Genomic DNA, 26,978 nt, shown 5'->3' on the forward strand with positions numbered 1-26,978 from the left:
ACTTTGTCATTCAGGACGACTACAGAGATGCAAGGTATACTTGAAATGTCGTGTCTGGGGGCAGAGAGGAGAACATGACAGAGAGGCTCAATTCGTGTAGGGTTAAGCTGAGCAAAATCTTGGTAGTCTCTTAAAATCCTGTAGGTATTGTACACGGGTAAGTTTTATACAGCTACATAGAACTAGTATGTTAACATCTATCCTGTACTGCTCTTTGCCAATGCTGACACTGTCCCAAAACAGCTCACAAAACAGCTCTAGATTTCTTATATATAGAAAAATAATGTACATGAAAGATACAGAGGATTTTTTTTATTTTAATCACTCACATTAAAGCTTGCAGGAAGATAAAACTTCACCCATACCTGCAGCTCACAGTAACATTAATGGGAAGTCTTTCACATGCCAAAAATCTGAAGTTCAGGAATATTACTGAATTAATAAAAACTCATTCAGAAGCTAGAAAATGTTATAATTAAGATTAAAGAAGTAACTCTGATTTAAATCCTTTTGGACATACACAGTACAATTTTTAATTATATTATTATCTAATTCCTCCCCAATGTGTCAGCATGTACCTCACCCCCCATCCCCATTTTCACCTGCTCATTCTAGCTGTTTCTTGCCACTTCCCTAGCCTCCAGCTGAGCCCGACCTATTATCAGTTCCTAATCTTCCAGTCAAGACTCCTAGTCCAGTACAGAATTCCTCACCAAACCCTAAAGCCTAGTTCTCTGGACCAGAAGTACCATTTCCCCAGGTTGCAAGTCAGCCATCAAGAGGATGCTCCCAAACTATGCACAACATATATCCACAAGTGTCATGGGCAAGCCTTAGCTGATATAAACTATCTTAGCTGCATGACAATTCACATTAGCAAAGGAATCAGAATGCAAGCTGCTCTAAAATCAGCTTTGATCTGTGCAAATAGCATTTATGTGTTGTCTGCTTTTCTCTTGCTAAAGCAGTGCTCTCAAGTGGAGCATATAGCCATACAATGTATGGGTGCAGAAAAAGACAGAACTTCGCATACCTTCATCTATAACACAAAGATAAATTTTGCCTGTAAAAAACCCCCTGAGGCTACAGAAGAAAATAAAGGGGAACACTGTCACATTAGCCATCTCAGAAATGATTAAGGTCACCGCTTCTGAAGGGCAACTATATTTTAGGCAAGTTATCAGGCAGGGCTACTATCCTGCTTGTGGTGTTTGGCTAAACAGAAAGAAACTGACAGTGACACTTTTTGAAGGCACCAAAGTAAAGCTAGAAAAATGAGAGAACCAGATGTCCCTGAAGGAATGCTGGGAAATGCTTGAGATAAAGGGGAAGGAAAAAAAAAAAACACAAAACACCCCACTTTAACCAAAACATCCCAGAGGATTTTTTTTTTTTTGAGGTTCTATGTCAACAAGGGACACTGACACAACACTGTATACTTTTCCTCCCCTCTTTAGCAGAGGATTTTTGACTGACCAGATATTTTGTCAACATCAAGTAGAATGATTTATACTGGCATGGATTCAACCTTAAAAGTCGTCATTATTTTTCTTCAAGGTACTGAGTACCCCTGTTCCTAATGAGAGTAGAGATTTGGAAAAACATCACTGTTCAAGTATTCACTCATACTCCAAATTAGTATCTAGCACAATCTAGTTTGAAGACCCAGTGAAATTTCTAGTAGCTATAAATTCAAGGATCATTTAAAGCCATCCAGCATAAAAACTTAAGGTAGATCCATAAGATAAATGGCGTGTATGGAGGAAGACCTCTTCAGTTTTACCGATCGTCCAAATTAATACTTTTTGGTTTGGATTCACGTGAACATGAGAATCCCAAGTTTCATCTTTTCAAAGAAAGCAATTTCAAGAACTGGCGGCTCTAATGGAAAGTTTGCAAATGTGACACAAACCAGAAGCCCAGATGGGAATCTTAGCAGTTTCATTTTTCTTTTCAGGACTTAGTTTCAACAAAATATTTAGGTACATGCATCTTGATGTTGATGCTAAATAATAACAAGTGCTAATTGCTTTGCTGAATCGGGACCCATTTGCTTTTTATCAGTGTTGCATAAGAAAACCTAACCACATCTCTTCAAAAATAATTAAATCCAATTTGTATTGGCATCAACACTCTCGGCTTCAAGTCTAATTTCTTTATGCCATCAGCTAATTTCATCTGTTCACTGTGTACTGGCTTTCAACTGCTTTAAACGCCTCTGTAATTACCCTCCCTGTGCCACCTCTTTTCAAACACTCAACAATCTTCCTCTAAGGTTTGACGTTTTTAAAAAGAACATGTGTGTATCTGGATAATGCAAACGTACCTTGTGCAGTCGTGCTTTTGCAACATAGCTCTTGGGTACAGAGCCATAAGAGCAAGGCAATTATTTCTTTCCTTTCTGATACAAGCCTCTTGCACAGAGCTGCAAAGATCAAGACAAGGACCCAGCGGGAAAATATGGTAGTGGAAAACTTTTCCCCTGGAGCAAAGGAACAGACCTAACTAGGGCAAGTGAACACCTACAATAATCAGGCTGAAAAACCAGCTTGGTGGCACAGTCAGCAGCAACAATGGAAAGCATAAGAAGCATGCAGAACTGATGGCACATCCCGTGGAGAAAGTTGACTAGTTCTTTGAGGGAAGCACCGGGAATACAAGAGAAAGACTGTCAGAGGAACAACTCCCTATCAGGCTACAGAGCCTGAATCCTGAAAGGATTGGTGGTAATTGACAGTATCATTTTAGTTTGCTTGGGATTCACATTTCCAATGAGAATAGTTACTCTTTTTTTCTTTAAAGGGATGAAAAATGCATGGAGCAGAATTTTCTGCCTTCATGCCAAAAACTGAGCAGAGGGAGAAGGGCTCAATGTTCCACAGGCTGCAGAGCCAGAGTCACTTTGCCCACGAATTGCCTCAGGCCATGTGGCCATGAAGTTATGACACTGTGAGCTGCAAAGTTTCTATAACCCAGACTCTTCCAGCTCAATCACTGGGCTACTTTTTCAAAAATAAATTAATTGGTACTTAACTGTGTGTGTATTAAACTGACATCACGGTGTACACACATGTGAGCAACAATGTTCTTTTCAGAAAGAGGTCAGCCTGTGTGGACTGACTCTGCTCTGCCTTGTCTAGCTGTCAGTGTACTCAAAACATCTTCTGTTGCTGACAGACACCAGCAATGTTGTTTCAACTGCCATCATGATTAGTACTACAGAATCACCTAGCTCTCCTAGTCAAGATGAAGCTCTCCTCCTCTGCCCCCCTTATCCCATCTTGCTTGCCAAACGATCCCCATTTCAAAGGTCTTGCAATTTAACGAGGCACATCAAGGTAGGTTAAGGGAGAAGTGATTTGTCCAAGTTCCACTGCAGGCCACAGGAAGAGGAGTGCTGGAAATGGACTTCAAACATCCTAATTTCCATCCCTTCCACTAGAGCATACTTACTTAATACAAAGTACTGGGTTAATAACAGGTGTATGTCTCTGAGGTAGGACCACAGAAGGCCAGGTCCCCAATTTGATCTGTGAACACCGAATTTATAAAGCTGTGGCCTTCAGAGTCTGATTTTATATAGCCTGTTGCCCCAAATTTACTCTTTCCTCTACATGACCTCTTCTTTATTGATACAGGCTTAGGGGGAGAGCTGAAAAGGAGGAGCTGTATGTACTGATTTCACTGATCATTATAGGCTTCCTCTAAATCAGTCTCTTCATTTCATCTTGCTTTGGTGGGAAACCTAGGATAGGAATGGGTTAGGACAATTCCTCAAGTTTGATACAGGATCTTGAATAAACAGAAAAACAAGAAGCTTAAAAAAAACCACAGGCCAAAAAGAGAACATTGGATTATAGATTTTCTAAAGTCAGTTAAAATTTCTCATCATATTTCTCTTCCCCATAGAGAAATACTGATCTTACAAAAAAATCTTACCTTGGAGTTCTGCTTACTGATTGGTAACACACTATGCCCTATATAAAACTCTCACCAAACTGCATTAATTTCCCTGAGAACAACTGCTCATGGACAGTGGAACGACTTTCATACATAGCTGTAACAGAGCCTAAGTTGATGGGCACATTTGTATCGTCATCAACAGCTTTACTCCTCTTCCCAACTGCAGGTTACCCTATTTTGGTACCTTGGGTGCAGTGCAACAGTGGAAGGACAATCTGTGTAAACTACTGCACTGTCATTTCCTACAGCCCACAGAAACTTTCCTGCTGAAACGAAGAAGAAAAACAGGGTGTCTGTCAGGCTGATGGGGACTGACTGTCCTAGATGGTGTTTCTACCTCACACATCTCCTGAAAGGTACTAAGGAAAAACACAACACTGTTGGACGATACTTGGTTCAAAAAACAGTAAACTGGTTAAATGTAGGATGAAGCTCAGTTTTAAACACTCAAGGAACAAGAGTGCATGTGTACTTGGAGAATTATCAAGCAGCTTTGGACTCCCAATTTAAAATAATAACATAGCTTGATTTTCAAAGAACAAGGGTAAGGGCTGCAAAAGAACTCACGGAAAAATATAAAGTTTTCTTTCCCAAACTGCAAGTCTTTACTGGAAAAGCAGACTGGTTTTCAGTCCTTGTTTTTTATTTTGATTTGTTGGGTTTTTTCCCCCCAGTGAAAATACATTTTAAGTGCAGATTAAAAATCTGATTTTCATTTTAATTATCTCAATGAAAATGTTTTTGCTAGATATAGCACCATCTGGAAATGGAACCTTTTGAAAATGGCTCATAGTTGGACTTCAGAAAGAATTTGGAGGCACCCAAAATTGTTAGTTTATTTTGAATTTTCTTCTGCTAAAATATACAGAACCACTTCCAGAATACATGTATTCAACCTTGCTCCTGCTTCTGCTGAAATTAAAAGAAATTTTGATGTGGATTCGCACAAGATAAATCCCCAAAGCCATAATACACCATACAAATAGGAGCCCTGGTGGTTGTTCTCTGCTGGAATTAAAAAAAAAAAAAAAAAAAATCCCTTCAGCATGAGAAATGCTGTCATCTGGTGAAATCAGCTTTATGCCATCTCCTGTCAGGTGTGACAGTGCTTGGGAGTTCATGAGAGGGGCAAGTGATTAAAAGCCACCATAGGGCAATCGGTTGCCACTTCATTTTATTCTATTTTCTTGAAATAGCCTTTGTAGGAAAGATACAAACCCATATAAGAATGAGCAACTCCTTTTGCTTAATGGGTTCACAGTCACCGAGACTCAAATAAGCTGACTGCTTAAAAACAACTCGGGAGCCACAGTAAAAGATAGAAAATTATTGCTTCCTGTCATGACCAAATATTAAACACAGCACACACCTAATGGCTCTATCACTCCCTAGGGAAGAAGCTTTATGAACAATAAAATCCCAGCAGACTTGCACTGTTTGGACTTAGAAGCCTCATTATAGGCTCACTGATCCAACACAATTTACAAGCTCAATGGACTCCACTTGAAGGAAAAGCCACCAAACATGGAGTTATAAATGGAACGCCCATGGAGAAATAAGCATTTATTACAGAAGGAAATTAGCAGAGAAGAGGAGATGGAGAGGAAAGGGGGGAAAAAAAAAAAAAGATGGGTTGGATGACAGCTGCACATTAGAGATCCAAATCAGAGAGAAAGATGGGATTATGAATTACACTTGCAGAAAGGAAATACTGTTCCAAGACATGCTTACATGATCCAGCCTGGAACACACAAAACTTGGATTCCACTCCTCACTGTGTCACAAACTGTGTCTCCTATGTCTCCTAATATCTTTAAAATTACAAGCCCATCTCCAACTGACTTAAGTATATAACGTATATCTGAAATTTGCTTTCGATCTCAACCTTGTCTTCATTTTAGAAGGACTTTGGGTGATGTTCTGAGCAGGACAAATTATTTCATACTCTGAAGGCAGGAAACACTATGCAGTAATTGGGAGGCCACCTTCAGATGTGAAGCACTCGCTTCAGAGAGGCTGAAATCCTGGGATGTTTACAGGGTAGAAAATACGTGAAATCCCACCAGAAACAGATGGTGAAAGAAACACACAAGGCAGGCATGGACAGAAACAAAAGGTTCAAAAGGCAAGCAAGAGGCAGTAACAAAAAAGGCTAGGGCAGATGAAGTGACAAATCCATAAAAGCATGTCTAGACAGAGGCCAAGAGGAGTGCAAAAGTGATAAGGAAGTGTATTTTAGGTCATAAATACACAGAGGATGCTTTCATTAGGATGCAAATACTCTGAAATATTGGCATTTTCAATGATGAGTGCAGATGGATCCAGGCCAATGCAGACCCATTTTCAAAGTTGAGTTGTGGAGATCCCACGTCACACACTACTGCTCTACATGCTCAGAATTTCTTTTATGCTGTTTGCGTAGTGAATTTATCCTCAGCTTCTGTTCCCAGAGGTGCTTTAGTTCATGGGAAACTTCTATTCCATTCCCCTCTCCACTACTACCAAACTCATTGATTCTAATGGCTCCTTACACTGCTATCTCATCTGTCCTTCTGAGACCCCTTATTATCAGCTGGCTGTGCAGCCATTTAACCACCTCACTTGCTGTTTCTGAGAACACAACACAAACTGGATAAAATTCTCCTTATTGCAGGGACAAAGCTTCAATTTAAAAGAGAACAAAGATTTTTCCACACTATGTTTGAACTCTACTATAAACTTTGGATTGCTCAGTCAGGATTCAGCCACCCAGTACCATCAATGTTTTTCATCTCAGCTAAAGCACAACTAATCTAACAAGATTGGAATTTATCCATACTTGCTGTCCATACTGCACTAAAGCATCATGGAAGCTTATCTGATTTACGCAGAATTGCTAAAATCCTTTGGGTCTTGCCTTCATTGGACTTATTTTCTTAAGGCTTCCTTCCAGGCAGTAGTAGCAATAGTCAGATTTTATTTCTTTAAATTATATAATATGTCCTTGCTCAGACTTAACCATGCTCCCCTCGCAGTTCTGAAACCAGAACACGTGCTAACTATTCCAGCTACAGACTTAGTGGAACTAAAGCAATCAGTATTGGTTAACACTCCCACCCATTACATTTTTCCCTCTAACATATCCAAAGGAGCAAGTGTTCCATTCAGAGGGCTCAGGTGATGTGCTCAGGACACAATGGCTGCACAGTCGCACAACGACAGCACACAGCCAGGAGCACACATATACAAAAAGCTAGTGGGAACAAGGTTCCAGTTCTGTTAGCTTCCTAATAAAACTGTGCTTGAAATCAGCAGTGATTTAAACCTGTGTATTTTTGGCTTAGTTTCAGAAGCGGTAACATCTTCAGCCCAGGCAGCAGCAACTAACAGTCTGGGAGGAGAATAACTTTTTAAATCACTCCAAAACAATCTCCACCCTAATGGCAATGTTTTTCACATCACTATAGTATTTCCACACATCAATTTTCAGCATATGTATCTCTGTTATCAGGATAGCTAGAAAAGCACATGCTTAGACTTGGTTTACTGTTAAACAGAGACTATGCAAATGGCTAGCAAAATACGGAGTCTGCAATGGAGAAAAAGGAGCAGAACCCAGGACTTCCACAGCTCAAACTAGTTCCTTAACCACAAGTCCATTCTTCATTTTTCCAGCACATTCAGAGATCTTTAAGCTTATTTTGACACACCAGCTTCCTGGAAAATCTGTTGTCTGTTGACATAAAGAAAAAAAAAGATAAGGTGACACAAGCTAGTCTTCAGTTTACTCCATTTACAAGCTTTAAGTGATTGTACGTGTCAAAGATTTCAAGATGCTTTGGACAGCAAATTAGTAAAGAAATTTTCTTTTTGCCTAAAAGAGGGGTTGGGGGGGGGGGAAGAAACACACAAACAAATTACGCACTAAGAGAACCACTTGTCAAATGGCTAGGATAGTGCACTTTAAGTTACTGACTCTCTGCAAACATCCAGTCTACTAAAAAATTCATAGAGAGACAGATGGCACAACAGCAGCTCTTTGCAGGAGAGCAGGGTTTAGCAGTGAACAAAGGACTTTGACTCCCTAGGACAAGAGAAGAGATCACTGTGGGTTTTGGAGGCTTGGAAGGGGGGATTGGAGCATGCGGGGAGCTGAGGAGGGCTGGGTCTATCTGTGGCTCCTAGTTTCACCCCACAGCAGCAACAGATTTGAAACATTTATTCTACCTTGGCAGACTTAAAAGGAGCATGGAGGACAGAGTAGAACAAGAACAATCCAACTCCGCCAGGTAGATGAAATCGTCCTTGCAGTAGAAATATGAAAAATAAAACTAAAACTCCTCTCCAAGGATCTGAAATCACTTTCCACAGCTAGGTTATTGCTAACATTTTGCATTAAGGGGGAAACTGAGGCATAGAGTTATGTGACTTGTCTAAAGTGACAGGGCAACTCAGCATCAGTGAGAATTTGATCCAGGCCTCTCCATTCATGGTGTTCTGCCTTTAAGCATTAGGAAGTATCCTTGTGTTACCCAGTGTTTTTTGGGATCACTGTGAAAGGGAGATGGAAGGGATAATCTCAGCCATCTAAAAAGGACTTTAAGAGAAAAACAAAACAAAAACCAGGACAGCCAGAAGTCTGCACTTATTTCAAGCCAGATTCTTCGACATGAAAGCTAACCTATATACTCTTTTGCCTTTTTTAGGGAGAGGGAAGTGGGGGGAGAACACAAGAAGACACAAAACCCAGTCCTATTAATACGGACATCTCACACGGAGCACTTTTAACACACAGCATGGACACTATAGGGGCACAGTCACAATGTTTAAGCCTGGCAACAGCTGTCCTTCCTAAAGTGAGTTTTAGTACTTGTGAAATGTGCCGTACAGCCTGGGAGAGTTTGGTCCTCTGTTTATCTATACAGCAGGTAGGGCACGAGTATCAGCAGGGAAGAAAATCTCTATCTGTGCCACCCCATTTCTGCATTGAAGGGATGGACCCCTATGGCACAAGAATGTAATCCAGTCTCTTCTGCTTCTTTATAGAGATACTAACAAGGTGCCAGCTGTGTTCATGCTTTGGGTTGTTGTTTGGGGTTTTTTTTAATAATAATAAAAGCCTAAATGTTTACAGCACGTGTCAGCTGACCAATATTGCAGTTCACCATCTAGTGAAACCACTGTGCCAAGTGCTCAGCTGGTGCAAGTCAATGCAGCACTGCTGACCCAGCTGCAGACCTGGCGCCATGCCTCCACCCACTGGTTAGCACATGTCTCAACCCAAGGTAATATTCCACACAACCCAGCAGTTCATTCAAATCCCATCCATCACTACAGCCACTGCCCCAGTAACAATTGCAATAAATAAAAGGCGGTAGCAAAACACATTAGATTCTTTACAGGACAATTAGGAAGAGTTTAGGATAACAGTAGGAGGAATTGAACCCAGGATCTCAGATTCTTAAAGCATCTGAGCTAAGTTACCTCATTCCATCAGCTCAAAGACAGCAGAGGAGACAAGAGCCTCCACACAGTACAACCATAAAGACAGCTAGCTACACACAGCGCAGAGCTCATGCTCACGTTTTGCAGTGGTGTTCCAAGTAATTTCCCCTATAATAACAAAAAAGTCTGTCCCATCCCAGTTGCATTGCATTGGTTAATTAAATTAAGATGTTTCATTTGAATTACATAGTAATTTATTTTGACTATTTATCTCTTCTTAGAAGAAGAAAAAAATAAGCAAATAAGTTGTTCAACTGAAAAAGTCACCCAGTTCTCCCCAGTACCCTGGAGGCTTCAATTAGATCACAACTTTAGTAAAATAGGTAAAGCACTAAGAATAACAAGTGTACAAAATAACCCACTCTAAAGAGCATAAACCTTCAAGAAACATGAAGAATAAGAAAATGTAAAAAAAGAGATATCATTTCCACATGATGAATGGGGAATTTATATCCAAAACTATACAACTCACCTAAAATGAGAGAGAAAACCTGCAGTAAAATGAGGAATTGAATTCATTTGCAGTATCCACAACCTCTTAATTCAAGATTCTTTTTATTTGCATAACTAGGGTGGGGAAGGTAGCAAACTAAGTAATTATAATATAGGTGCAACAAAATACAGCTTTCATTTGGGAAGTATCATCTGCAAAAGAACAAACTTCCACCCTTCTGTCTGAAGGCCACCCCAACCCATCCACTTCATACCCCTGTCTACAAATTCTACAAAGAAGGAAATGTCAGTATGCAAAGTTCACACTCTAATTTCCAGGAACTACAAGGAACCTCAAGAACCACCATTTCGGCCATGAGAAACAGAAACAAAACCATTTACATTTCTGAAGTCTCATAAACCTACCAATTCCACAGGTACTAACTTCAAAAACTAAGCAGGAAGACAGGATAAATAAGAAATTAAGATCCCTGGGAATCCACCAGTGCTATGATCCACTATGGGAACACACTAGAACCAATTTAGCTTTGATGAATTCTGATCTTGTATGCAAGGTTAAAGCTTGCTTTAACATTTTGAGAAGTGACCGTGGCTTGTGTTACCTAAAAAACTTGGAGTGCATATTTTGCAAGTGCTTCTGGAGTAAACATCTGTCATGTAACCTCCTGTCTCTGTTCAGGTGGTCCTATCAGTCCTATGCTCCAGTGGAGTTATGTCCATTTCTGCTCTTTGACACCTGCAATAGCAGCATTGCAGGATTTGAGCTGTATTGTTGCTGTTAAAACACAGGCAGCATTCTAGGTCAGATTCTGATCCGAGTTACACTGGAATTCTAACTCAGAATGGTGCAGGAACTTAAATGCTCTAACGTATCCTACAGATCTTTGTCAGGGGAGAAGGTACACAGTAAATTTCAGTGAAGCTCCTTTTCATGTAGAAAAGTGCTAGTTTCCAAGAGTGAATGGAAAAATAACTGCAAGGTCCTTAGGATCTAAATCTAGTCCCCAGAGCAAAGGTCACAGCAGAAATGTTTTATTCAGCATAATAACTTTTGGAATTCGTTCAAGGAGAAGAAAAAACCCAACAACAGCAACATGGCTGACATTTTTTTCCCACTGAACTGTTTCTTCCTTTTTAAACAGGAATGAAAGTTTCCATGAATTGGCAAACACCAATGAATTGTGCAGTAAACAGCAGTAAACAGGTAAGCCAACACAATAGTCTAAGCATCAGTCTCTGGAAGCATAAAAAGCAAAGAAGTGAGGAGAGAGACCAATAAAGGGGGAAACACTGTACTGCTGATGGAGTTATGTTCATTTGCAGCAACTTATAATGTAGTCCCTGAACTCAGCTAAGTTTGGTGCGTGTTTAGTTCAGTGTAACATTGGCTGGCAGGTTATAACCTCAACCAATTTGAATGCTTCATTAATCTCATGAGGTTTGTAGGATGCATCTATAGCATGGTCAGAAGTGTGCAATCATAGCACAGACAGGCATACCAGATGCAGTCTCTTAGCTCAGGCAAAAAAGAAAAACAATAAAGAATAAAGTTGCAGTGGCACAGACATCAGTGTATATCTCTACCCAGTAGAAATGCCTCTTCTTGCTTCTTCATCAACCTTAGAGGTACCCAAAGTAGTTACTTTAACTTGTGCCCACTTGTGATAGGAGTATACCTCTGAGTACCATAGAGAGCTTGCTTCATCTTGAATTCTCAACAGCAAAGGAGTTACAAGGTAGAGGGCTTTAGAGAATCTGCTTGCTGCACATGGGCTGCTTGTAGAGTAAAGCAGCTTAGAGATTAGTAACATGGTGCCCTCCCGAATCCTTTGCGTTTGAGTAGGCCACTGCCTTTGTGGGAGTTGCAAATCAAACGCAGAACTTGCTAGACCTAAGCTGTACACATCTCAACCTAAAACTGAGTTCCATCTCTGCTCTCACACTTTATGATAGCCACCTAATATAGCTTTGAAGATATTGGTCTCTTCTGTGCCTTACAATCAAACCATGTTTTAACCATGTAGATCCACAGCCAGAGCTAGAATTACAATGCAGATGGCACCTCCTGAGCGCCAGCCACAATTTTCTCACACACTCTTGCAGCAGGAGCAATGCATATTAATTAAACTAGGCTCAAAGGGAGAACCTGGGACCTTCAGACAACCAAGTTCTTCTCTGGCCTCTGTTGTCCTTCTACTCTAAATGGAAAGCTCTAGTCCTGTTTCACTTTGAACACACTGCTTAGACATGGCTCTGCATAACAAATGTATTTTTGTAATCCCTTCCTTCTCCATTCTACTTTTTTTTTCCCCACTTCTCTAGAAACATGCTAGAATGTAACAGCTGCAGTGTTACATGACAATTTTTTACATTTGCCTATCATTCCAAACAGTGGGAAAAACATCCACCTTCCAATTATTATTTGTTTTTAAAGAAAACCTGTAGTTCATTTTAAACGAAGAAAAAACCCACCACAAAGGCAACACCAAACTGAAAATCTTACCATATTTATCAGCCTGCATGATTGCAGATGGTTGCAAGCTACGTTTCAGAAATTACATTCCACCTGCTATCAAGTTCTTAAGCATAGATGTTTTCTTCTAAAGAAGCCATATAAAGACCCCCTAAAAAATAATAACACTGCACCCGAGATTCTCAAGCTACTTCAGAACACACATGACTCCCCAACAGAGTTTACTGCTTGTCTGAAAGACAGAAAGATTAGTCCCATTGAATGTAGCCTGGGAGAGTGGACTGTGCAGTTAAACTCCTAAGTAGTTGTACTTACTGCTGTGAAAATGTCTGGAGGATGACAGACTAGACAATGAATTCCTCTGTGCATAGACATGTACAGCATAACTTTGTTATTATATTTGCATTACATGTGTTGATTAAGATGTAGTACACAGGATTACTCCTCACTCTTCAAACCTTGTTTAACTGGATAAAGTGGTTGAATAGAAATAACTGTACAGAAGAGGGACTCATTTGCTAGATGCTGCAGTACTGATTAGTGGTAGAACAAGAAAAAGATTTAGCTTTGAGTTTAGCTACTATTCACCACATTGTTCACTAAACCATGCCACCTCCAGACGGCAGTGCAGATTTGTAATAATGCTTTTCCTCTGTGGCCTAAATCTGATTTAGTGACTGCCTTTAAAACCAAGTGAAACAGCTTTAGTGGGCTCTATCCCTTATTTCTCTCATCTACCTTATTACTGCCTCTACTGAACTCCAGATTTCACTTGCAATTTTGAGACATACACACACAGAATGAAAGGGAAGAACTGACACTCAACAAGAAATTGCCAGACTGAACCTAGAGGATGCTTCCATGCAAACAGAATGCCTACGTGCAGAATGCCCACTGGTGTTAGCAGGGGAATTAGAAATAAAAGTTCTAGGCTTAGAGCAAGTCAGGAAAGCTTAGGACTCATTGACCACACAGATGACTTGTGATGCACATTTTACACACAGTTGTTAAAAAAAAACAACCCTGTTCTTTCTAATATTTTTAATTCCATTGCATTTTACATCAACAGATCTCGGATCCCCACTGAAACCATCAGAATCTTCATTTTGCATGAGAATGAACAGCTTGCTCAAGATGACAAATTCAGTTAGTGGTAGGAACTACCCCCTTCATTGTCTTAACTCACAGGCTCATATACTGCCTTACGTCATGCTGCTTCTCCAGCAGTAAGACAAGTTTCAGAAAATTCAGACTTCAGATTGGAAAGTTCCCAAATGCAAACTCATACCAAACATCAACACAGCCAAAAATAAGCTAGAAATTTCATAGAAAAGGTCAAGATGGCATATCTAGGACTTTGCTTCTAGTCAGGAAACTGCCCGCCACACAAACAACCCAGTTTGCTGGAATTTCCAACTTTGGCCACAACCACAACTTTTAAGTACGAAATTAAAAGGGAAAACCGTGAGGTAAAGGGAGTGAAAGAACCCCATCAAAGTTCCAAAATTATTTAGATTAACTCTGTGATGAAAAAAATGACGGAAATAATTGTAGATCTTTATTCAAACCAGCTTGACCATTCTGAATGTCAAAACAAATTCACAATTCTGTGACAAATAATGCTTATTAAAACGTAGATAGAACATGCCAGACACATACAGACATAAAAACTGAATCCACAATCAATCCACTTCAGCACCAGCTCTCCACTGGCCCTTTGTACCAGCTGCTTCAGGGTAAAGAAACTGACTATAGAATAATGGGGGGGGGGGGGGGAAGGGTTCTTCTTGACTTTTCCTTATTTACTGCTCTCCCTCTAGAGCTCTTGGTTGTGTACTTTTGAAACAGCTCTGTGTATTATTTTCCCTTTTTGAACCTTGCTGAACGCCAGATCTCAAATGACACTTTGAGTCAGTCAGTTCCACAGGCTAGTTTTCTAAGCCTCCACAAACACAATTTTTAATGTGCCAGTTCATGATTTAACAAACTACTGCTCTCCCCTATTTATGTAATTTACCCAGAAACTGGCAAGCAGAACCTAGACCTGGATCTGGAACCAAGTAATACATGAAGCTGCTGTTCTACATAAAATTGCTCACAATCCCCAAACCAGCAGTTTTAATCCTGCCTGATACGTTGCATTTCTGCCCTTACCCCTTCCTTGCTCTCCACATTTCTACAAAACTATTGTTATTTTGTTCAAGAATATTACTGAAGCTGCCAGGTTGCTCAAATCTTTATCTGTCTCAGTAATCCAGTTGGATCATATCCCCGGTGAATAGAAAATGTTCCAGATGCATACATGGAATATTTGGTCACAATGAAAATGATACACAGAGAACTTAATTTTAAAAAATAAACATCATCAATTTTGTCAAGGTAAGCCCAGATGGACTAAAGCTAACCAACTATTAGGCTGGCTTTTTTGTAAAGAATCATGAAGCGCAGACATCCCAGTATGGCACAGAACTATCAAGAAAGACCCTGAGCCACCTCAAAGCACAAACGATTCGGGGTTGCTTTTGTGGGAAGATTCATTTCCTACCTGTCAATGATCACAGGGTCAGATGGCGTCTCGTTTCTGTTACCGCAACTTTTCTTCTCACAGCACCGACTAGAAAGAGGAAGAAAACCAAAATTAAAGAATTACCGTGACAGCTGATAGCAAAGCAACCAGCTAAAAGTCTTGTCTGTAAACCTTCAGGACTCAATATATGCCTAGAAGAGTGACTGAGAAAATTCTGGCTAGGCTGTCCAGAAGGGAGAAGAACCAAGAGAATTGGGTGGCAAGTCCTGGTTGATTCCAAGTGGAGTTTGGCACTTGGCTCCCCATAGTCTTTTTTGAAACTCCCAGCCAAAAAATGAACAGCAATATGGTCACATTTTAGAGTGAGGCGCTATTTATAAAGGCTTAATAAATGATTAACAGATGTCATAATGACATTACAGGCATGAGTATCATGTGTTATGTATGGTTAAAAGTCCACCAAAAGAAGGTGTCAGAACTGATTATAAGCAACCTAATGATTTCTTATATTCTAATAACTGATTTGTTGATTATTAAATATCTAGTAACCCCTAAGTTTCATACATCCACAGAAAACTTCAACACGATAGTAGCACCAATGAAAAAACAGAAACTGAACATACTTTAATCTTTCTAAGGATCCAAAGAGATATTTTTCAGGTTGGCATTTCATCTGTAAACCCCTTTGCAATTGTTTCAGTGATGATAAACCCTTAAGATTAAGCTTGCATTTATATACACTTTATACTGTGTGGCTGCCAGCACAATTGTATAGAAATTAGAACTCTCTGATGAGCTTACAACACAAAATAAATATATTTATCTGACTCGGTGAGAAAATGCAAGATAATACTGTTGCACTGAGGAGCGTGCAGTAAGGTATGTATTGCAGAATGATATCAGCGTTATGTCCACATCTATGCATGCATGCATGCACACATACGCAAAGACAACTGCATGTGTGTACACATGCATGAATGTGTACGTATATACACAGATACATTGGGAGATGATACAGAAGAATACAGCCTACGGTCAGGAACTATTTGATGTTCTACACTCCCAGTGAATTAAACTTTCTTTAGGAAAGAAAAACAGAACCACTGCATTTCCTTTTCCCATTTTTAATAATAATAATAGAAACCAAACAAACAAGAAAAAAAAATCCAGATAGGTCATTATTTGATTTCCATTGATATACTTATTGACACGGGGGATGGTCCTTGCATATACAGCAGCTGAGTACCAAAATTTTAAGAGATTTTTAAAACAGTCCTTGCTCTGAAATTCTCAATTTTAAAAATCTGTAGCAACAAAGAAGTCTGTTAGAAGATTTAAGCTGTCTTGATGCTCAGATAGTTTGTTCCAACCAAACGTAACATGGGAGGGGGAAGATGGAGGCATTAAGTAGACTGTATCAGAAGTCCCATATGTCTCATAAGTCACCAGATCAGATTCTGCCTTAAGTTACACAAATGCCTTTCCAAAATATGTTTTTCACATTCTGCTGAGATTGTTCAAATTTACATGTATGGAATCAAGAAATTGTTTCGGGTTTCGTACAGTGATATAATAGGTGCTGAATACATTTGCGAAATTCTCAAGTTAGTCTGAATCCCACAGTTTTCCAACTGGAGAGCAATTCCAAGCAGAGGAATTTTAAAAAAAAAAAAAAAAAAAAAAAAAAAAAGCTTGATTTCACTGAAGGCAGTACAAAATAAGAGTAGCTTTTTTTCCTGGAATGCCTAAAATTAAATTATAAATACCTAAAATAAACAATTAGAGAAAAAACCTCTTTCAAATGTGAAAAATTTCAAATGCATGTATTTTCTCCTTAAGTTACAGTGTGTGCCAGGAACTTCCCGTTTGCAAACTGAAATTGCCCAGCAAGATGAGATACAACTAGCAGATCTATTTGAATAGCAGCTCTAACTGTTTCAACATTTCTACATTCCCTTTGCCTCAAACCCGCACTTATTCATCGATGCTATTCCTTTTAAAATAAAAGGATACACTAAATATTTAAAAATCCCTGGGGCAGACCCTCTAGCTGCTGTAAATTGTCATAGCTCCATCGACTTCACTGAAGCTATGGTAATTCACAATAGCTAAGAATATCTCTACTCCTTCCTTCTCCCAACTTTGTTTTAAGTGCATCTTTTATGCATTTCACTGCCTAATGACTGTTTATAAAGAATTGCATATTTTTGTACTAAAAGCCAAGATGTGAGATATTTTCTAAAGAAAATAAATAAATCCCCAAAAAAGCAGAAAACCTTCACTCGGAAGAATATAAGTTTGGCATGTACTTCTGACACGTCCAATATAACTGCAGTGGAAATAACACCAGGAATAAATGCCCTGGTAGTTTACATGCCACTATAATAAAACAGCAAAAGGAAATAAATTTTTTAAATATTTTTGTAGTGTTTTGTTGTTTTTGTTTTTTTTTTACATCTAGCTGAAACAGCAGTCATTTCCTCTCTTTGCAGTAATACTAAATGAGATATCCTTTAGTTGTGTAACTTATGCGGATGGTCATCAAAAATATTTCTGATTGCACTACACCACGGTAATGTTCAAGCAGAATATATTAGCACTAGCAGTACCTCTAACTGCATCTCATCAGCTTCAATACTCTTCCCAGAGAGGTTGCCATTTCTTGGCATAGTAAATGTTTTAGAATGAATTATGCGAGATTGGAATACAATGTGGCTGGGTTCTGAAACAAGTGCATTTTGTTTTGTTTTAGTTTGCACAATTATCACAGTTAGGAACTTTACATTTGTAAAATGTGAAATTTTTCTGTCCAAAACTGTGGCTTACAGCTAAAGTTCTGAAAATATTTTACAAATATCTATATTCTTATCACACTCAGGTAACAGATTTTTGTTAGTGCGCTAGATTTTTTCCCCCCTTTCACCATAATACTTTTTGAGCCCAAACATATATGAAAAAAATGTCTTGATTAGGTAACACAGTCACTCACTTCCAGTGAATGACTAGTTCACACGTAAATCAAAGTGCTTTTAAAGATTAAGGACGTTTCAGCACAGCATTTTAGCTAAAGTACCTCTGAAATCTTTAAATCCCTGTTTCCAAGTATTTCATCACAGTATCCAAGCACTGACATTTCCACTGGGTTTGTTTTACAATTGCTGTCTGTAACAGAATTGACGTGTTCCGATTTAAGGCAATGGCAAAAATACCAAACTCTGGTGGTCCGGGATCAAGCCTACAATAGTCTCTTAAAGCAAATTATTGGCATGACTTCACCAGTATTTACATTTCCACTACAATGTTGTACTAGGAACAAACCTTTAGAGATGCTCATTTGCTTAAAATAAGAATATCAAGACTTCTATTTTCTACACCTTTTCGTATTATACTTTCCCTTCTAACTAGGTCTACATGGGAAAATAATGGTTTATATGATGAACAGTCCTGAAAAAAACTAAGGACAAACGCAGAAACCAAAAAGCTGCTACAGACACCACCAGATCTATGAACTGAATACTTCTGAAGGCTTATGTCAAAGGCAAACTTGCATCCTTTCCCTCCTCGCACTTGACTAAAATGGTTTTAAAATTCAGCCCTCAACTTCCCTCCCCTCACCCTCCCCACCAAGGAAAAAAAAAAAAAAATCTGTCTCTAATTTCAAACTCAAATAAGCTCACAGCATGGTGGCCTTTGTTTTGTTTTCTTCTCCCCAACTCCTCCCTGCAATTGCATAACAAAAGTGTCTAAATTCACACCATCTGGCCGATAAAGACACAGGCCCCAGTGGCCGCCTGGCCCAGCTGATTAGAGCTCCTGTCTAGTCTGAGCCTTGTGGCGAAAGTCACAGCTGTGGGGCTTGCTTGCACTCAATACAACTCTGTTATTAGCCAGCTGTAGGCCCTGAGACTACTTCTGTTCAAATTATAATACCTTTTAACCCTCTGAGCATTGAGGGCATAGAGGGTTGCTGGCAGCAGCATAACAACTAGTTTCCTCTTAGTCGATAATTGGAAGAAAAAGAAGAGAAAAAAAGTTATTCCAGGAGAGGAGACTGTTTACCTTGATTTCCAACCACTGGGGGGAAAGACTGTGTATTTAAGATAGACCCACCTAATAGGAACAGTTCCCATTAGGCCATAATAACCCAAATGAAAAATTTCAGATCTGCAAATAAATAAATAGAACCTCTCACTGAAAGCACTAATTATTGAGAGTTGAGAGTTTAACTTTCAATTGGTATGACAGATTGTTGTAGCCGTATCAATATTTATACAACTTTCCTGCTAAGCATGCATCTGTCACTGTCTGAGTGGAAGATGCGGAGTTTTGGATGCATTTGTCTCTACACACCAAGAATATCTGCGTGTATGATTACACACAAAAAATACCCCAGAAAAGCCTACCTTCAATGAGCGAGGATTGGAAGAAGAGGAGCAGAGAGACAGGCAGACCCTTCTTTTTAAAAACAGTAGGCATCAATTTGGACAGCAGAATGGGTACAATGCATTAAATTTTTATATACTGTTACTAATGAAAACTAAACTAGGGGCTTTAAAAATTGATGCTGCCACTTAAGCAGCACACAATGAGGAAGATTTGATTATTGTACTTAAAAGAAATAAAATAAAATGTCAAGTTTAACTAGAGTTGGATCCATTCCCTTGGCATTATTCAAAGTGATATGTGTAATGCCTTTTCAGAATACGCAGCATCCTGTTCAGAGATACTTTAGGAAAACACGACATTTAAAATCAAATGTCTTCATTGGGTTATAGAGTGTTTTTGATTTCATTCACTAATCTGTGGTTTACATGGAAAGGATGTCCCCGAGTTGTAATTTTTCCTTGGCTAAGCTATCAAGCAGGGGAGTTCTGTATAATCGGAATAAAGGCTTACAGTTTAGAAATCAAACACGGAATGTGTTTATAGGCATCAGTGGAGGCCAGGTATATAAAAGCTGAATAGTGTGTTTGATACTATAAAGGCATGGGGAGGAAACGGGGGAAAAAGCCAAATTAATTTTATTTTAAACAAGTACATTTGGATGGGAAGGTGCTGGTGTTTGCTGAAATATTTTAACTTCTAAAATACTACACTCCATACAAGAAGAGTGGAGAAGGATGAAGTATGCTGTTATTTTGTTATCACAAACCAGGACCCAACTGCACAGCAGTTCGGTATGCTCGCCTAGTTATAGCGAAGACTTTCAACAATACAGATAGTAAATATATTTAAATATGTATGTAAATTCTAGATGTGCCAGAAAGTAACATATATACCTTTGGTCTTTGCTACTACATCTACAGGTCCTTGTAAAGCACACCGTATGCATCTCTTACACATGATATACACTGTGTTTGTGCATACATATGTGAATGTTCGTCAAAAGTAACAATGCTCATTTTCTTAGTTAATGAGAGCAAAGCACAACAGATAAACACTATACTTTTTACACGTAATAAGAATCAAGTAGATGTAATGGAATAGTTGACATAATTGCTAAGTACTGAAACTGAGAATTTCCCTTGACAAGAAGTCTGTCCAAATAAGCTGCTCTTACTACTATGTTAACTTAAAAGGCTACTTAAAAAAAAAGAAAGAAAAATCAAGTAGCAAACTGCAACATTAAAAGAAGCAACATTCAGTCCAACAGCTTAACCCCCTCCCATTAATACAATAAATCAAACTGTGTTTAATAAAGGTCAAGACTGGTTTTGCCTTTCATTTTATGAAAGAACATTCTATGCACAATTTAGCACATTTTAATATAAGAACATTGACTGTTTGCATTGTTATATGTATTGAAAAAAATTTAATTATATGAGAACGGGGAAAGTAATAAGTTACCATGGAAGCACGATGTACATACATAAGGTACATGTAACTTCAGACTTATACGAATGTTATTAAAAACATCCTTAACTCATTTAACTCTCTAATTTATAACTTTACATGCTAAAAATAGCATGTTTTTTAATTAAAAGGTGGAAGTCCCTTAAATATTGCTTACATGGTATGGAAAAGAAGGATTTATGTTTTGGTTTGAGAGGGTTCTTTTTTGCTTGGGGTAGAACTAAGCAAAATTAAAGAACATTAATTATGATAATTAAGAAAATTAAAATATTTTACCAGAGAAAATTATGTGAAGAATGCCTTTTAGTTTCCAGGTAAAAATCTGTATGTCAAACTGCTCATCCTCAAAAGGTGAACAGGAATTTTGTAAGAAATAAGCATATGAAAAGTCTCGATTTAAACAACACATACAAAGGCCTAGTTTAAACAAAAATAGCGCAGCTCAGACTGGGGACTTGGGGTTGCTAAATCTCTTGCAGTAAAAAATAAAAAACACCACACAACCAAAAACCCCAAAATATCTGTATCGAACCCAAATCAAATATTATCCACATGTAAAAAGAAAGTCTTCCTACACGAAGAATCTCTCTGACTCAACGACAAAACAAAAAAACAAACAAAAAAATCAAACTCTTCCTACCTACAACTTCATCAGAAAGGCCATTTTGGCATCTATGGAAACAAACTTAACAAATGATAGGTCATTAATAAAGTCATCTTACCTGCACATGACTTCATGGGTAAGCAAAACTCTGCACATTTCGGGATTCTTGTTCTGTCCTTCGTAAGTTATGGGCTACAAAAATTAACAAAAGGGGTAAGCCAGTAGCATCAGAGGGTTACTCATTTGTCATAATATTCAGATCTGAGGTGAAGGCTTTTTACCATTGCTCACCATTGCTTGCAAATAAGTACCTTTCCCCAAAGCCTTTATGAGCAGGGAAAGCAGCTTATACATAAACATTGATAAAAAGTGGATAAAAACCTATAATCCATAGAGGGGAAAAAAGAGACTTAAGAACATTTTCAATTGCCCTCAAAAATAAGGCCTGCAATACAAATGAACAAGAGACAAAAATGAACCAGAGAAGAAAAAACATGCAGGGCAATGTTAAGAAAAAAGGAAGGATGAGGCAGGACAGGATAGCATGGCACATATTAGCTATGCTCACCTGCTTAGTGACTGAATCGATGAGTCTAACATACAGATCCTGTTCGGTCCTGACACCTAGAGTGAGAGAGAAGAGTAATAAATAATGCTGTTACATGCATCTTTCCCTGAACATCAGAACAAAAACATTTAGTTTCATCTAGTGCCTTACCAAACACCCTCAGAAAGACCATTTAGTTTTGTTCCCTCTCGTGTGTTTCCCAAGCCCTTCCACACCAGATAACTTTCAGAGCCAATCCCTACACTAAAGAGGCATCATGCAGGGGAATTTCTGTGTATTTTAGAAATCACAGCAACAGCACCTACAAACCTTGCCTCGCTGTACAACCTACAGAAGGTGACTGGAAAGGGGACTCACCATTGCTATAAAGGAGCTGGAGTTTGTAATGCGTGCCGTTGTTCGTCTTTTCATTGCCTTGCTCCTGAAAGAGAGAATTTAAAAAAAAAAAAAAAAAATCTTCCAGAACTTACACTTGGCACATTTAAAATGCAAAAGCTGATAATCATGATGGAAGCGACAACAAAGTTCATTAAAATTCTGAGAGGTGAATCCACTGATTGGGGTATATTAACCTTCCGAATGACCCAGGACAAACTACAAAATACTGCTGACATCTTTTCCTGTAGGAGTTCAAGAACTTTTTTACTCTCGTTTGCTATTATGCTCTCAGTGTTTTCAAGGCAATACATTGAGATGAATTTGTACACTTCAAGTCAGTTAATATAAAGCAGATTTATAGTGGGAAAGCTCAGTGGGTTTTGTTTGTAATGTGTTCATTATTTTGCAATAGTGTTATTTTGAGTCTTTATTGATATTACCTAAAGGTTGTGTTACAGGGATGTTTCTTACATGGTTTTTTAGTGTAATTTCCTAGAAGATAATTTTTTATGAGCATCCTTCATAATTTAAAAACCTTGTCCATGACTAAGAAAATAATTGTAAAAACAATGTGAACTCATAGATTTAAATGCAAATACTTTTCAAATCCTGCCAGTGACTTTGGAGTCTTAAGAAATACATATAATGAAGCTCAACAGATAATATGACGTATTATAGGGTACTAATAAAACTTGGCAGATCTGGTAGGTACCACAAAAAAAAAAAAAGTATTTGTCCCCCCTGAATTTTTTTCATTCTATTTTTTAGTGGGTGTATGAAATTCCCATTGTATTCCCAATACAGCAGAGGCTTGCAAGCCTTTTTAACTACAGCAGCACGCAGAGGGCAACAGCTCTACCAAAGCACCTGAACCCTTGACCAAGAGCTGGTTGTATTTTGTTAGGGACAACAGGTATTAAAAGTTAGCAGCTCAACAGGGGAAAAGATCAAATTTGGAGAGGAAAAGAGGAAGAAGAAAGATAACAAGCCTTACTTTATCATTTTCTACAAAGTCCACAAAAGCTGTCCTCTCTATTTCCACGGGCTGCCCCTGTCTGTCGTAGAGAGCCAGAACAAAGTGAAAGAAATTGGATTTCCTCAAGTTGGAAGGTGGCTGCTTTTCAAAGTGAGCTCTGGACAAAGCTACTCCGCTGTGGAGGAAACATACGGGATAGGGTGTGGGGGGAGAGACAAAGACATTACCAGGTTGTGCAGTAGTAACGGCAAAACAACAACGGAAAAGGCAGAACACATTCAGAGAAAAGCCGGGAATCATCCACCTTGTGCGGGTGCCACACGAGGTTACGAAGAGTCACTTGTCGTCGCCTTTCCCCTGCGGGCACGCACAGCGGCTCCGCTCTCAAGGCGGGACGGCAGGGAGGGCTGGAAGCGGCTGCGGCCGAACACGGGGCCGGGCCGGGGGCAGGGGCGATGCCGAAGTTTGAAGCTGTCATTGTAACGCTCGTTTCAGCTTTGCCCTGCTATCTTCATAGTTATGCTCTGAGGGCAAGAATAATTTACAGACCCTGAACGTTAAGAGATCGGTTATTGCTAAATGCACTAAGCGTTTTACTTCCTCCTCTATTTTTCTTCTTGCCTGTCACACTCATTTCTGGAATGCAACGTGCAGAGTGGGAAGTAGATGCAATATATCAGAGAGTCTGGAAGTGCTATCTGTACATCCCAGCATCGCTCACTCTTCCTGTACAGGAAGACAAACGACCTTAAAACATTTTCTACAAGCAGACTGTCAACTTGAGGGCATCTACATTTTAGGTAAAAGATAACTAGTTTCTAGCAGAGCATTCACTTTCCTCAGCAGCGAAGTTTGTCAATGTAGTCTTTAGTCACTGATCTATTTGAACCGATGCCTGCATCTTCAATTTCTGATTTAAATTGAAAGAATTTAGACTCAAGTTAATTAGCCCTTGCCCAGATCTTGTCTGTGACTGCAGAAAATGCAGTGACATTTCCAACACACTTCCCGGCTTGGAGCAATTCAAACGCTTTTGCCTATCCACAATATCCCTAACTGCAGCTACATTTCTTAATGAAGTTAGTTGTAGTTCTCTCTCCTTAATGCCGATTGCTATCTACTGCAGAGAAAATAGGTGCACATGAGCACCTCCGTAGTATTTAATAGATTAAGTCTATCTGCCAGACAAGTTAGGAGTCAAACCAGCTTCGGTTTTCAGTCCCCAAAATAACTCCAGTGCATTGGCCAAAGTATTTGAGTCTTTTGGAGAACTACAGATGTTTCCCTGTGTTTTTCATTGCCAAATAGGTACAGTGTGAACTCACCACATCCGCCACAACTGCACCTAGTTTGGAACTTCCTCTCATTCTGCATGTAAGAACTCGGATTTCTTGGTTTGTTATGCATCTCTGAAAAAAAAAAAAAAACCCGGCGGTGCCACCACCCAGCACCATGCGACTGCATCTCCACGTCTCCCGCGAATTACAGGTTTCTTAGGAGCCATTTCCTTTTACTTTCAGTTTGCCCATGAATAAACCTCTTCCCCCCCCCCCCAATAGTATTTATTAAACCGTCTATCGACATTCATAAAACTCTGATAACTCCTCCCATAGTGCTTGAAAAACCTTGCTCACAGATCAGGCCGTGGGTGGGGGCATAGATGCACTTATTTCTATAACATCCCTGTTTCATTTGTAGTCCCATCTGCTGCTACATGCCCTTCACCTTGTCTCTACATTAAATAAAACCCAACATTCCCGGGACCAATTTAGCCTTCCCCAATGCTACTCCTTTCTTCTTTCTTTCTAAGGTATCCAGAGAACGAGGAGGAAAAAAAAAATATTTTACCTAAAAGGGTTTTTCATCATCTTATCCCTAATGGGAAGAGACTGGAATAACAGTGCTGTGCCGACTGGGAAGAGAAAATAAAAGGGGGGGAAGATAACCTGCCCAAACAAGTAAAACGCAAACAGACAAGCCCCCAGTTCGGTGTGTTCACTAGCATTGCAGATCAGCAGAGATCTTTCGTACACGCAAGGTGCTACAGGCAAGCAGGCATGCGGTTTGCAGGTGGGCTAAGCAGAAGCCGGCAGGCTTTGGGCTCCGCGCAGCCTGCGCGCCCACAGGGCTCCACGCTGCTGCCGCGGCACTGCCAAACTGCCGGCACCTCTTCCCTTTCTGCAAACTCCCCTTTCTTACTCGAAACCTTGCTTTGCTCGCTGATTGCCTGTTTTAGTCAGCTAGCAGCCTTGAATCCATGGGTTAAGGTTTCGCCAATGCCTACAGTAGCTGCAGAGCCACTTGAATTAAGTGAAACAAGATGGGCGGGGGGGGGGGGGAATCTACAGTTAAGTTAATTCTGACTTGGTCCACTCCTATTCGGCTGTCTGACCCAGAAAGCGGGAAGGAGTACTCTATCACTGGGTACAACCAATACACCCCACACACGTACACCTCCCTTCTGCAGAAAAAGAAAGAATGATCTGATCTCTCTGTCATCCGATCCCCACACTGGATTTTAGAACTCTTGATGCTCTCCATTTTTGGAGCACTTCTCCCTAGCTCTAGCTGTACTACCTTGAATTTGCACTGACTAGAAGAGACTAGGAGGGGGACAGAAAGGGAGAAAATACATTTAATATCAAATGCAAACAACAACAGGGAGTGAAGAAAAGGCTTGTTTAAAAAAAAAAAAAAAGAGGCGGGGGAGGGAAGTGGGGGAGAAATAGTCACGGTTACCTTTGTGCTGCTACGTTTGCATCCACAACCCCAACGTTTCTGACCCAGGACCTGACGGAATCCATTTCAGAACCTAGAGATTTATCTTTCAGAATTGGTCCTCTTCCTAAAGTATCTTGAATCCCAAACATTTAAAAAGTCTATTCCAACTAGCAACAGTTTCCTTTTGGGGGATAAGGGAGGAGGAAAAAAAAATGCACCCTTTGAAATTGACACACACAAATCCCAGGAAATGGAGAAGTTCAGCTTTAAAACCAACTTCTTCTGCTTTTAAATGCTACGTGTTTTTAATGCCTTCAAATAGGGAAAAAAAGTTTTTCCTCTTGCAAAGTAAAAGTTACGCTGATTCAGTCTTGCCTGGTATCATCATCCTTCAAACGCAGGAGAGGAAACTGCATCCAGAAACTGATCGCTGTTAACAAGGATCACCTGTTTCTCAGACACAGGGAGAAGGATTGATTGCTGCCTAATCCAGGAAAAAAAAATAAGCGGGATAAATTGTAAAAGAAAGGAAGAAATGGAGCTAAAGAGAGCCTGATGATACACTACGCCTGGGAAGAGACGATCCTTCCCAAACCGGTCACCATGAATGGGTTACAGCAATGGGAGCAGACATACCGGGAAGGGGGCGGAGCCTGTTCCAAATAAGGGCGTCACATTTGCATAGCCTCTTTCGATTGGAGGGCAGCGGGCAATGCTGCAGCCGCTCTGCACTCGCCTCAGCTCCCGGCTCCAGTCACCCCGGGGCGGGGGGCGGCGAAGCTGGAGTTGGCCGACTGCTGGCAGGGAGAAAGTACGGACCGGCGTCCGGCCACGCGCTAATCCCGCTGCCGCGGCAGCCCGGCCGAGCTGACTTTTAGTTTAATGTCATAGCCTGTCAGCCCCACGCCAGACGGTCCTGCCACATAACAACTGAACTGTGCTAAAAGCAGCGATGTCTATAAATCTGTTCCATACTAT

At 39.8% G+C, this 26,978-nt stretch overlaps 1 protein-coding gene across 3 annotated transcripts in view; it reads right to left on the reverse strand.

Annotated features, from left to right (window-relative positions):
• Nucleotides 1-26,578, reverse strand: part of EBF2 (EBF transcription factor 2) — a 144,245-nt gene extending 117,667 nt beyond the window's left edge. For all 3 annotated transcript variants that reach the window (XM_054804673.1, XM_054804674.1, XM_054804672.1), the window contains exons 1-6: nt 26,019-26,578; nt 23,298-23,454; nt 22,283-22,346; nt 21,926-21,981; nt 21,476-21,549; nt 14,919-14,987 (exon numbers count right to left, since the gene is read on the reverse strand). In XM_054804673.1, coding sequence (XP_054660648.1) covers nt 14,919-14,987; nt 21,476-21,549; nt 21,926-21,981; nt 22,283-22,346; nt 23,298-23,454; nt 26,019-26,149 — 551 coding nt within the window. In that variant the 5' untranslated portion in view covers nt 26,150-26,578. The remainder of the gene's footprint in view (nt 1-14,918; nt 14,988-21,475; nt 21,550-21,925; nt 21,982-22,282; nt 22,347-23,297; nt 23,455-26,018) is intronic.
• Nucleotides 26,579-26,978: the final 400 nt, after the last annotated feature.

Source organism: Grus americana, chromosome 26 (genome assembly GCF_028858705.1).
Source record: "Grus americana isolate bGruAme1 chromosome 26, bGruAme1.mat, whole genome shotgun sequence".
Classification (NCBI taxonomy): domain Eukaryota; kingdom Metazoa; phylum Chordata; class Aves; order Gruiformes; family Gruidae; genus Grus; species Grus americana.